Raw genomic sequence first — 13,972 nt, forward strand, 5'->3', positions numbered from 1 at the left:
AGAATAACTGGTACTGACATGTTATTTTTTAAACTGATGATCTTGAAATCTGCAGTTGTTTAGAAATGGCTCAGCGAGACCTTCCAAGCACGTGTAAATCTACAGCTCTCCTTCTTATGTCTTCACTGAGGTCCTTGGACTTTCCCATTGTTCTGAGTTTTGGTTGATACAATGAGTGCTGTCAAACAAATCCTTTTTCATGCTGGCAAAGAGAAGCTATCAGTTGTGTTCAATCATGATCACCAATGAGACTCTAACAGGACAAGTTTAGAGATATTGTAGAACCTTCTGCACCACTTAAAAGATTTAAATTATTGTATGTATGTGACCCTGTGTGAATGAGACACAATCTAAAATAAACGTAAACTTATGCACACATTGTTTTTTAGAGTCATTAAAGATGCATGCTGTAAAAAGCCCCAAATTACCATGACATTCACGCCCACAATGAGTGCATGCAAATGTCTGACCAGAACTGAAAGCCTTAGGAGATTTACAATATGTACTGTCGCCAATATACTGCTTGCTCAAAGGGAGTTGTTTGATTTTTGGGGTTTTTGCTCTATTATTGTATTACAATATGAAGCACCTTGAGGCAACTGTTGTTGTGATTTGGTGTTATTTAGCTACAATTGAATGAAATTGAATTGAACCGAAACTTTCTTGCTTTAAATTGAAATTTGTGGGCAGCCTGAGGAACATTCAGTAGAAAGATGATTTGTGATTTGACATTTATCATGTAAAACTTTTCATGTATTTTTTAAAAGAAGGAAAACTTTATAAACCGTTTAAAACCAGTACCATTCAGCACCATTCAGTCAAAAAGTCCGTTTAACTTTGTCTTATGATTAAACCTGTAAAACTACAGCGCGTGCTGCCCCTCGGCACCCTGGCAGGCGGGAAGTTGAGGGGCACTAGGACCGCGAGGCCGGCCGGTGCATGAAGAGAAAACACTTGTTTTCAGGCTCGAGGTTTTATTTGTGGCGCTCAGGCTGAGCAGAGCAGGTTTCACGGCACGCCCCGAGACTCGCTCCACACCTGGAGCTGCATGTGCACGCGCTGTAAAAGAGCCTATGAGATTTACCTGTCGGAGGTGGGAGAAAGTAGCTAACCTGTCAGCGCAGAGGTGGAGGACAACCTGGGGAAATGATCCCGAAGGAGTCGTCTGATGGGGAGGAGAACTTGACTGGGATGTAAACACGGACTATCGATCTGTAATCAGGAGGTAATAATGGGAGGCTTGGCTGAGAACTGCTGCTGTGTCTCTACTGGGACACATAAAGCGCTAAACTCGAGTTACATTCACATTTACGAATTATTTTTGTACGTGAACAATTTCCTGAATGAGGTGGTTGAAAGATTTTCTAAGAAGTTTTTTAAGCAAACTTTGAGCTACGGTCCATCTCACTGCAGCATATGATCTATATGGACTAGATCAGATGCTGATCGGGAAGTTTTCTGCAGGGTTTTAGATACTTGCCTTGGATGATTGTAGATATTTAAACTGTTCTAAATGACTTGTTGACCTATAATCAGCTAAACAAGTCTCTCACGAATGATAACCAGACATTTCAGGAACAAGGTAAAAGCTGAAATCAGTTTTTGGCAAGGTGATTTTTATATATGCTTTAAAAAATCTCATTGAGATTAAAAATCTTCTTTTCTGGAAAGACCTGGGGTCAGCAGAAAGGGCAACAAATATGATATAACAGCTCTATAAATATATTTTAAGTGTAAAAAAAGGAAATGGATTGTTTGTAATGTAGGACACAGCCATTTCTTTATCTTATCCTAACTGCTTACCAAAATAAGTAAAAACAAATCCAAACATCAGGACTCACTTCCTGTAAGGGCTAGACTTTGATATGCGATACAAAAACTGTTTGCACTTGGTCTGCTCAAAGACACACCATGATCTCAGGTTACTGCAGTGGCCACAAAGCCACACCTTTCCCACCATCTTTCCTCCAGATTAATGTGTCTTTTCCCGTGTTTTCATCTTTATTTATTTTCTATCAAAATAGTTCTCTAAAACATTCAACATTAAACAAAAGGCTGTGAAAAGACAACTATTTCATTTATTTTACACCCTAAAACGTGGATTACACGTCTTCCCAGGCTGTTACCACTTTGAATGTCCTCACAGCTGCCATGGAAGGATATTTGTACTTTCCCAGCTTACAGGATCCCTTTGCTGCAGCTCTACCTCCGTTACAGTGCTTTATGGGGCAGCTCATAGGTGTGTGGACAGGCCCCACCCTGTCTTTAGTTAGGAGTAATGCTCTGTTCTGCTGCCCTGCCTGGACTTGTAGCCTTTTCACTTTTTTTACACACCTGCTCTCTTCGTGCCATGAGTGCCTGGGGATCCACAGTCTTTAAAGGGGATCAAGTGTCTGCTTATCCCTGCTAATCTGCCCTGAAAGCCCGAAAGCCTTGTGTACGCTGTAACATAGTTAATGTTTAATGAAAAATACCTCCTTACATCCGAGTGCCTTTAAAAACTCTCAAGTTTGTTAAAGAAGTTTAACAAACGTGAGTTTTTTAGAGCTTTTTTTTCTGACTCTTTCACTGACTTTTCTTTGTAATTTGTCATACATTAAACCACGTCTCTGCTTCCACTGGGCTGAAATCCCATTTTCCTGGTAATCTATATTGAAGGAACAAGAGGTTCATTGTTGCCTCTCCACACCACATGAAGTTCAGGCCTGCGTTGCAACATAAAACTTTCTAAGCTGACCTCACTTGTGGTGTGATTTACAATCAATAATCATCTGAAAACAAGTGCAGATTTATGAAGGGATTAGAGTTTGTGTATTTCTGGGGCATCTTGTTTGGGAATGTTTTCCACATTTGTCGTTCCTGTCAAACGTGCAGGAATCCATGCGATCTCAGAGATGCCTGATCATTTTCTGTGTCCTTTCAGTGTTTTCCATCACCACGATGACGCCGTCTGGGAGCTCCCTCCTGACTCACCTGTTTCTTCAGCTCCCCCTCACCTTCTCTCTCCTCCACCCTCCTCCAGCCCACGTCCCCACGCTGGTCCCTCACGCTCCGACGCCTCTCGCCCGCTCCCGCTTCAGTGCTTACGCTCAGCTGGATTTCACCACTCACTGCAACGCAAGTTGCTTCCACAGAGGAGAGCAGGAAGAGCAGCTCATGGAGAAACTGGCATTCGAGACCCTGTACGCCGACGGCTCGCGCACTCTCACCACGGTAGATGTGGAGGATGACGCAGAGTCAGGAGGAGCTCACCCTTCGCCCTGGAGAGTGAAGCCCAGGCGTGTGAGACGGCAGATCTATGGAGCGGATGGCCGCTTTAACATACAAGGTGACAACTTCCTGTTGGATTACCCCTTTTCCACAGCTGTGCGGATCTCCACCGGCTGCACCGGCGTTCTCGTGTCTCAGCGGCACGTCCTTACAGCTGCACACTGTGTGCATGATGGGAAGGATTATGTCAATGGGGCGCGAAGGCTCAGGGTGGGCTTCCTGATCCCTCCATCTATCAACGGCACAAAAACACACTTCACTTCTGCCAAGAAGCCTCTGGTCCACTGGGTGCGGGTGAGACGCACCCGTGTGCCAAAGGGCTGGATCCAGGGTCCTCAGGAGGTTAGCATGGAGTTCGATTATGCCCTGCTGGAGCTGCGTTGGCCTCACCGTCGTCCCTTCATGCGTCTCTCTGTGGCTCCGTCCTCTGACGATCTGGCAGGCCATCGTATCCACTTCTCCGGTTTCGACAGCGACAGGCCCGGGCAGCTCGTGTACAGGTTTTGTCCCGTGGAAGAAGAGTCCAATGACCTGATATATCAGCACTGCGATGCCCGACCTGGAGCCAGTGGCTCTGGAGTATACGGCCGAGTGTGGGACAACAACTTAGAGCGCTGGGAAAGGAAGGTCATCGGCATCTTCTCTGGACACCAGTGGCTGGAGATAGATGGCGAGAACCGGGATTACAATGTGGCCGTGCGCATCACTCCTTTAAAGTTCGCTCAGATCTGTTACTGGGTTCATGGAAACCGGCTAGACTGTGTCCAGGACTGAGAAAGACCAAAGGCAGGAGGTTTAAAGCAGAGCATGAAAAACACAATAAAGCTCAAAATGACTTAAAAAAAACACACACAGGGTCAAATATCTGATCCATTTCAACACTGAGTTATTTCTCTCCTGTCTTTAATTTGCTCCCTGTAACCTCTGGGCCTATTAAATAAACCAGCCTGTGAGATCATCAGAACGGCATCTTTTAATATGTTTTCACTCGCAGTCAGATTAATAAGTCAGTGTTTCCACAGCATTAACAGAAGCCACTTTTAACAAGAGGGGGAAAAAACACTGTAACTCATGTGTGTGTCAGTAGCTGCACATTATTTTCCTACTGTGGACAAATGTAATCCACCAAGGCTGTATTTGCATCTTTCCTGCTCTGGCTTTGGGGACTTGGTTTTTGGTATCTTGAGAGCAAAGACCGTTTGCTGTTCTTGGTCCGGACTGGAAACACAGAGTTTTGACTTTATTTTATTTTTAAAAAAATGCTTGGTATATTTTAATAAACAGAGATTTATAACTGTGTGTGTCCATAGTCTTGACTCTGGTTCAGGAGTGGTGCTGTGCTGCCCTCCTGTGGTCATAACACCTGCTGCCGCTGCGGAGGAGTGATGATCCAGTTAGAGGAGTCTGCAGAACTGCAGAACAGAAGAGGCCGTGCCTCAAGCGGAGGCTCAAACCTGTCTGACGGGCTTTGCAAAATGAAGGCGGTGTGCATTTTGGACGGTTCTCATACCAAAGCACTCTATACTACAAACCACATTCACTCACACATTTATTTGTTTTAGTCTATGCTTTTAAGCACTTTCTAACTATCATTCTTTTGCACTGGGTTCAGTTTCTTACCCAAAGCTGGAGATCGAGAAACTCAACATGTGATCGGTAGGGGACCGACTCTACTCCACTCTACAATGAACCATTAAAGACAGAAAATTGTGGTTTTTAAAGTCAATAATCCATAAAAAGTTGCTGTTTTTCTTTTTTTTTAATTGTGGGGCAGAGTTTAGGTAATGAGCTGCCAGTTATTATGGCAGCATTTCTTTGTAATGTGCAAAAACTGAGACGTCTTACTCTTATTAAGATATCTCAGGCTAGGTGGGTGTCAGTAGTTCACATTTAGATGTTCAGATGTGAACACTTTCAAAATCTACTTAAAATTTGTTACGCTTAAATAAAGACAAGCAATTTTTTTCATTTGTTTTTTTTTTTTAAGGGTTATTAAGAGATAGTTTCGCAGACTGATCCTGATTAAGACAATTTCGGCTATACGTGGCCCAGGAACTAAAAAAAGATCGGCACTCCTTGTTTTAGGCTGAGGAATCCAACACAGGAGTGTCAACATGTGACCTGGATGGCTATGCAAACTAAAGACATTAGTGTTAAATTACATGATTTTATTGTATTTATTTTATGATCCGGCTCATTTTAAGGTAAACTGAGCTGTCTACCTGGCTCAGAAACTGCAGTCCAAATTCCAGGTTAGGACACTGTAAAATGCAAATAAAAACAGAACGGTTAACAAATCTCATAAAGCCATATTTTATTTACAATAAAAAGGCTGGGCTAAATTGTGAAGATTTTTGAATATTTCATTATCTACAGTACATATTATCATCCACAGATTAAGAGAATCTGAAGATATCTGTGCGCACAAGGAACAAGGCTGAAAATGAATATTGCATGCCTGTGATGTTCGGGGACTGAGGCAGCGCTGCTTTAAAAACACCCACGATTCTGTCATGGAAATCACTGCACAGGCTCAGGAGCACTTCCAGAAATTATTGTTTGTTAAAAAAGTTCACTGTTTAGTCCACAAATTTAGCTTAAAGCTCCATCATGCAAAGATGAAGCAATGGAAGCATACATTGCTTCATCTTTGCATGATGGAGCTTCATTGAAAGCTTGCATATTTCAGCAAGACATTGCTAAATCACATACTGCTTCTATTACAACAGTATGGCTTCACAGCTGTAGAGTCCGGGTGCTGAACTGACCTGCAGCCCAGACTTGGGAGTGGCTGAAGCTCAGGAGGTAGAGCAGATCATCTGTTAATTGGCAGGTTGCCATTTTGATACCTGCTTTGAGTAGAAACGTGCTATGCAAGAACCAGTCATTCTACCGCCAACGGGAAACATTTGGAGACTCCATGAGACAAAATAAATGAGAGGCTGATGATCAGCTGGAATCTTTCCTGTGTTCTTTTGTGAATAAATTTTGTGTTTAGGATTTGGATCATTGCATTATGTGTTTGTTTTTTCATTTTGATTTTACAGCATGCCCTCAGTGGGTTTATTTTGGTATTCACCGACTGTCGTTTGCTGGCAATATGTCAGTAAAGATTTTCAACATGAATATTTCATCAAGAAATATTGTTCAGTACATTAACTGAACATAGGACACTTTCATGCAAAATGATATAGATTTTCTTGGACTGGACATGCAGGTTGTGCTTTAAATACTGGTCCCCCATGACCATGTAGCTACTAAAACTAATTCTGTGTCACACATCATCAAAAAGCCAAAACACTGTTGAGAGTAAACAAACTCAAGAGCAGCACGTGTCAGTAGTTTAGTGCTTTTTATTAGAGATAAGGAGACGATACAAAACATCCACCATTCAGTATTCAGTCTAAACTCTGACCACTGGTCTTTCATATACACATCGCTCCCCATCAGACCTTCATAACACCAAAGTTTTTAAGTTGAGGAAATCCTGGTTTTAACGAGTACAAGGAATGTCTGTTCACTACATCAAATGTCATGTTTTTTTCTCACCCGGAACTGGAAATATAAAGGAATTGCTCAAGTTTTGGAACCTTTCAAAAACAAAAAAAAGAACAATGGAATAACAAAACAAAGAAAAAAAATTATATATATTTAACCGTGTTCCCCCAGAGTGTTTTTATACAGCTCCTGCAATCAAATGAATTAGTTCATTACTACACCTACTCAACTATACACACTTACAAAACTTAACTAGAAGTTTGGCAAAAAAAACAAAACAAAACAAAAAAACAAAAAAAAACAAAACGTAGTTGGAACAATTATCTGTCAGGATTCAGTGGTTGGGAAACTAGAAGGTTTGCTGACCGTCTCTTTCTCTGCAGTCAGTCAAATGGAACCTGGAAAGAATGAAACCCTGTCCTTAAACACGAACTGTGTGTATTTAAGTTTTAATCATCGTCATCATTTTCCTTCTTCAGTTGTATCTTAATGTTTTCCTTTGTGTTTTGTTCATAATCTTTACGTTGCATGAACTGGAATGACAGTCTGATTCGTTGTTGTTTTATTTTTGTTGTTGTCGTTTTTTAAAACTGTCACTTGACCCCAAAAACCCACCCATGATATCCCTCCCCGAGAGTCCCACGAATTGATGCTGGTTCTGCTTTTGCCCTTCTCCACACCACACTGGAATGAACAGCTAAACCCGACAGATGTGTCTGAAAGGCTTTAATCGAAGCCGGAGAAGAGGGGGAGGGATATTTATAAAGGAGCTCCTTCCAGACTGACTACCGATGAGCCACCGAGCTTTTCTGCCAGAGTGTGCCGGTCTTTAAGATCTTCAAAACCGTTCACCTGCCATTCGTGCTTAATACCTGCAAAATAGACAGGCAGAGTTATGCATCAAGGGGGGAAAAAACTCAGCAGGTGAGCTCATTTGATGAATGTACACTGACAAACAAGTTTAACAGGAGAAAATATTCACTCATCCTACAAACAATGCCTGACATTTGGAAGCGTTTCAAATCCACTTCATTTTAATACAAAATTACTTAAATAACAAACAAACAAACAAACAAAAACCTAAGGTGGACAGACACACAAAGTCCCAAATGAGCTCTTAAAGAACTCATGGTATCATATTATCCCAATACAGCAGTCCCCTCTCAGACTGCAGCCTTACTTGTGGTTCCTGAGTTTCTAAAAAGTAAAATGGGAGCCAGATTCTTCAGCTATTAGACTCCTCTCTCAGTTGGGTTCAGGGGACAAACACTCCTCTCTGCTCACAAGATCAAGCATTAAACTTTCCTTTTGATGGTTAGAGCTGTATCAGCGGACCCTGAACCACTCTCACTTACACTGCTATAGACTCAGACTGCTGATGAACTTCCCATGATGCACTGAGCCCTATTAGATGCCACTACAGCATGCCATTAATTCTTGTCTTTTCTCTCTCCTGTAGCTTGGCCCTGTTAGTTTCTCGTGTTTTCTGCTCCTCTTTTCATTTTCTTCTTTCGTCTTCATGTCAACCATCACCAAGCATTTGCTCATAGGGCAGTGGTTCTTAAACATTTTATGGCTTGCAAAAAAACAACAAACAAAGCTCCTTCTTGTGTCACAAATCTTGTTTTTAACCTTAATAAAATACTGGGACCATGATGAGTTTAAAATCATATAAAAGCTGGGTGCGACACCATCAGCAAACTTATTGATCAAAAGAAACACTTCAAGTCATGTTTCACTTCATGATCGTCTCTGGCTGACTGCAGCCCGGCAGGGGGTACCTCTTTATGGAAGTGCACTGTGAAAATGACCCTCTGTCCCCTCAATCTGAGACCTCAGTAAACACATCCCAGATGACTTTACAGACTTGACCACTAATTTCATATGTTAATTAATAAAACATGCAACTTGTGATCATTATTAGAATCAGAAAGCTCATTGGCTAATAAAATGACAATCATAAGTCTTGTGCAGTGCTGGGTTTCACAGTTATATCCACCCTCACTAAACACCACAATTGCAACAGCGTCTCTACTCACCAAAAATCTTATTTTCATCTTTAAGCTCACATGTGGCCACATTTAAAGGATCCACCCATCGCATCTATGAGCAACAACATCCAATACATAATTTCCCTATGGATCAATAAAGTATTGTGATACTGGGGACTGAGGGCTCGTCACTTATAATACTGACATTATTAAAACAATATTAAAACAATTAACTCAAAGATGCATTCATCCTTTGTGAGCTGAGGGCGACAGCAGAGTCAGGTGATACCCTCTGTTGTGTTGTCTCGAGAGCGTTTACATAATTCAGGTTTGAGTGTGGTTCAAGATCAAGTGTGAATACTTGTTTCTGATGATTCTCTGATCACAACCAGACACTCACCTTCAAATTTCCTCTTGATGGCATCTTTTGAGCTGGCATAGATCATCTTACTCTTCAAGGGAGCGCTATCTGGAGCCCTGTGACGTAAGGAAAACAATTTAACTCTAATGTCAATTTAATGAAGCTCAAAAACTTTTAAATGTGTAATAACGGTTGCTTTCACCAGAAGATAAAGACGAGGTCCTCCTTCTTTGTTTCTTTGGTCTCGTAGGTGGCGTCATACAGAGCATAGCGACAATCGTTTGGGGGCAGCATCTTCACAAAGTGCTGGTATGGGTCCTGCACGGTGGTTCCCAAGTCGCCCACGAGGATCTCTTTGCCGTCGTCCAGAACAATGTTCTTCAGGTCCTTGCTCAGGCAGAACAGGATGGCCTTCTTCCTCTTCTTCTTCTCGTCCTCATTTGGCTGAGCCTTACGCACCTTCATGTCATTGAAGACCGTGATGACTTCATCTGTGACTTTCACACCGGAGGCCTAAGGATCGAACCATGTGTTAATACAGAGTCTCATATATCAAAATCACGACAGCTGCCCTAAAACAACTCTTGAAAATTCAAGTAATTCCCTAACATGCCTGAATAGCTTCAGTACAGTATATAACTCATAATTCACAAAATACGGAGAACAATACAAAATTAAGAACAAAATGTTATTAATGTGAACTGACTAATGCTTCTACTCATCAACAAGTCTGCAAAAAATGCCTTTAACTTTTCAAATGTGAGTATTATCCACATAATAAAAGATCGATGCAGCCACTGATGTCATCCACTAGTTTATGAAGGCTTGTTATGAAGCCTTGAACTAAGAGTCTCTGCCATCACCATCTTTTGAAACCAGATGCGAAAAGCAAGAGGCGGATCTGACAGAGAAACAGGTTATCCAGGATATTACCTCATTAGGAAAGTTGTGATAACAATGTTTTACCAAACTAACTAATACTAAAAACTAAAAAGCCATTTCCTCTAAATTTGTTTTTCATTTTGTTTAGTGTTCCAAGTTCATATACATCACTTGAGGTAGCTTTAATGTTTTTTTAAAGTATACTTTTTATTTCAATTGTTTACAATGAATTAAAAAACTTTTTGATCATTCAGAACATAAACCAAACACTAGATAGTTTACACAAATATGTTATTCAGACTGGAAAAACATCCAACAGAGAAAGTTCAAAAAAGGTTCCGAAACCTGTTTCCTCGCCCATCACTGGAATAATTATTAATTTGTTTGTCTGACTCTGCACGAGTTTCTTCAAAAAACAATGCCATGAACATTTTGGCATGTAAAACACCCACGTTCATTTTTATTATAATTGTGTCCTCCCTGATACAAACCAAGCAGAAATGGCTTCAGGTCTGCTGGAATTTCTTTTCTTCAAAAAAAAAAACCCTGGAATTTTTCAGCACCTCTGCATTTACTATAAAAGGTGATGGTATATTTTTACAGTAACTGTTTAACTTGGCAGGAGATGCACAGGAACTGAATGTATTTTACGCTTGAGTCAAACAAAAGGGTGGGTTTTTGTCATTTTCTATAGTCACTGCTTCGTCAACGCGAGGCTGTGGTCTTCAACAGGCCGAACGTGACAACTACAGTAAATACAGACATCGTTAGGCTGAAGAATGGCCTGAGAGGGTGGCATGTGACCATCACACAGAGAGAGAGAGCAGGAACACTCCCAGTGACTGATGAAAAGGCTTGAACGCACAAAAGATGTGGTGATTACCAGATGTGGGCTGGATAAAACAAAACTGAATATTTTCACGAGTTTCAATTAAATAAACACTGATGATTTTGTCATAAAAACACAATTTCCTCAATAATATATAACAAGGGAATAGTGAAAACAAAACGGCAAACTGTGGCCAGTCTAGACTGTCCAAAGTCCACACTGAACATAAAAAAACCCTGCAAGTTCAGCTAACAGGTGTGTCTACACTTCTGTGACTATGACTGGACGAGCAGTTATAAAACATTACCCAGCTTCGGCCTTTCTCCACGCAACAGGCATCTCTGCTATAAAGATGACCACGTGGGTGAGGGTGTGGTCAGGATTTGAGCATTTCAGCGTCGCCCTTAGTCATGAACAATGAAGCTTCTGTTGAAATGTATAATACAGGCTACCCAAGTTCACTGTCACAATCATGTCTTCTGACTCTGTTTAAGGCCCCTTACAGGAAAGGAAAAAAAAAAAAAAAAAAAACAGATCCCCCAAGCAATGGGGGAGAAAAAAAAAGACAATGAAAAGGAAATAATGGGGCAGGAAACATGGAAAACTGGGGGAGCAGCCCGGGGCAGACATTGTATGTTTGCTCAGGGCGTTAAAGGCCTGTAAGATAATGAGAATTCCAGAGTAATAATTAACCAGTGAGCAGCCCTACTTAATAAAGTAAGACTAGTACTGCACCATTTCTCCGTGCCTTTGCAGTTTGGTCAAGTTCACACACTATTTTGCACATGAGAAAGCACAGTCATCTCACTGCATTCTTCCTCGAAGGAAGGGATAAGGACTACAACCACCAAACATGGCCTGCAACTGTTAAATAATAATAAAAAGAGATGGTACTAGTTTTTTTTTTTTTTGTGGAACCGTTATGACTGCGCTCAGACCCAGCTCTAATCTTATCTAATGATAATCACTGACGCCAAGGTTCAACTGAATCAGTACAAAGGAGTCACAGTCCAAGTCTTCCTTATCAGGATTACAGGCCTCTCACCTTTATGCTGCAGGACAATTTCACTGGAAGACCACGGCAGGCTTATGTCTAGACTCTCGGGGTGATTTAGTGCACGTCTGTGAGGATAGCGAGGAAAATGGCGATAGTACTTAGATAAACATTATTTTTCCCTTTGGGGGCGGTGGGGGAAAACTATCCCTGCTTCTCTAGTGTTTCACATATGAATGAATGAATGAATGAATGAATGGACATCTATTTATTTTCCCCCCGACCCGCGTGAGTAAACAGCTGTATGAATTAGATGCGCAGCGCAAAATAAAAGATGCGCAGCGCCGAACGTGAAAACACAGCGGCCCCGCTAGCTTCTAGTAAGCGGCCCCTAACGCTGCCAAATTGGTGTTTCATAACGGTAATAATCCGGTCAAAGATGCGGTTCCTCCCTGAAGAAACGGAGTAAAGCTACGGGGGGGGCAGTTGCGATAGGTCCAATCTAATCGCTGAGACATAAAAAATAAAAAAAAATACAGCCCCAAACAAAATGGTCTTTGCACCAAATTCAGGGTGGGGCCATGAATGCAGCACACGCACATGTGAACGCTAGCTTGCTATATAAGGCAAAACTGCTCTAAAAGGGACCGGTCGTCTGTCAAATCGCACATTTATTCTCACGGCGTCCCTCCACCACAATCATGCGGTTTGTGCTTTTGCCCTCACTGTGGGATAATATAATAATAATGCTTTACGAATGCACCTGCACTTAAAACAACAGCGTCAGTATGGGAGCCGTGTACAGACAAAGAAGAAAATTTCAGCTAGCGCCAAAATGGGTGTCATTTCTGGCTGCACTGTAACGCAGCTACTCCGGCTAACAATACAGCTAGCCGGGCAGCCCCGGAGGCACGGGTGCTGCTGCACCTGCCAGCGCCGCAGCCCTGTGATGCGGGAACACGGGCGAGCACAGGTGAAATAACTGAAACATGATGCAGTGGAAACACCGGAGCAGTGTCATGGCAACGGTGCGGACGTTAACTCAGACAGGGGCCCCTCGATAAAGCGGCTTTTTGTCGGCGAAACACTTGGGAGATGAACGAAATGGCGCCAGTGGCTTTTACTTAAAAAAAAAAAATCGTTAGTGATTAACCTAGTCTGTTATCTCCATCGTGTGAAAATTGCCGCTCGGAAAGTTCACTGAATGCGAACACAAAGACTACACTGCGTTACGGCATTATTAGCCATCCAGTTTCCTAGTCAGCTCCCCAGCCTAGCCAAGCGCTAGCACAGGCTCCTGCGGCATACAGCCGGCTCGAGTGACGCTAAAACACTTACAAATTAAACCCAGTTAAAATTCCCCGCGGGCTTAAACTGAGTCATTATTAGGCAGAAAAGCCATCGAGAATGCATAAAAAACACAAAAGTACGAAAAGGCTGTGTTAAACCTACCATAGCTGTAGCTCTGGATTCGTCTGCGTCTCGTAGAAATTGAAAAGGCGATTGAATCGTCGCTCTTGCTCACAAACACTGGATGCGAAGCGTGAACGCGCCCTTAAGCGCGGCCCCGGTTAGACCAAAGTGCACGAGCGGGAGTGAATGTCTGTTAACCGCGGTAGTCCGGCTGTTGTGCCTACTGGTCAATAACAAACATGACGATAACACAGAGAGGGCCTCGAATCTAATCCACGCAAAATGAAACCAGGCACTAAGTGGCGCCTGGTTTAATTGTCAACTCATTTTTAAATATATAATATTTTTAAATATATAATATGTATCGTTTCACAATTTTCCCATTGCCATCTGATATATGTATATTTCATTAGGGTGGTGGCGGCAAGTGTACGTGAACAAATCAAACATACCAAACCGATAACAGAGTGCATTATGGGAATATGTGTTTTTCTTAAAATGTGAAAAAACCTACAAATCTCGGCAAGTGAGACCTATTTAACCTTCAGTGGTACTTAATGATGAGTAAAATTAGCACGACTGCAGCGTTTATTCCAGTTGCCATTTTTAACTGCCCTTTAAAAGCCGTAATAATTATTACATAAACCGCGTGAGGGGTGTTTGATAGTTGAGACCAGTCTGTCACTGTTTAATGACCGACATTCATCTCCCAGCCGGACGCGGAGCGGGTTTCC

At 42.0% G+C, this 13,972-nt stretch overlaps 2 protein-coding genes across 2 annotated transcripts; one reads left to right on the plus strand and one right to left on the minus strand.

The window, feature by feature from the left end:
* Positions 1-957: 957 nt before the first annotated feature.
* On the plus strand, positions 958-4,564 carry prss23 (serine protease 23). The gene is made up of 2 exons (XM_082555091.1): positions 958-1,225; positions 2,924-4,564. Exon 2 carries the CDS (start codon positions 2,941-2,943, stop codon positions 4,042-4,044), a length of 1,104 nt encoding a protein of 367 aa, XP_082411217.1. The 5' UTR covers positions 958-1,225; positions 2,924-2,940; the 3' UTR covers positions 4,045-4,564.
* A 2,041-nt stretch (positions 4,565-6,605) lies between these two features.
* cfl1 (cofilin 1) lies at positions 6,606-13,409 on the minus strand. Its single transcript, XM_082555214.1, has 4 exons — positions 13,278-13,409; positions 9,323-9,633; positions 9,160-9,236; positions 6,606-7,640 (listed from the first exon to the last, which is right to left on the minus strand). The coding sequence occupies exons 1-4, from the start codon at positions 13,278-13,280 to the stop codon at positions 7,528-7,530; spliced, it is 504 nt and encodes a 167-aa protein (XP_082411340.1). The 5' UTR covers positions 13,281-13,409; the 3' UTR covers positions 6,606-7,527.
* Positions 13,410-13,972: the final 563 nt, after the last annotated feature.

The sequence above is a fragment of the Aulonocara stuartgranti genome (assembly GCF_965226115.1).
Source record: "Aulonocara stuartgranti genome assembly, chromosome: 2".
NCBI classification, from domain to species: domain Eukaryota; kingdom Metazoa; phylum Chordata; class Actinopteri; order Cichliformes; family Cichlidae; genus Aulonocara; species Aulonocara stuartgranti.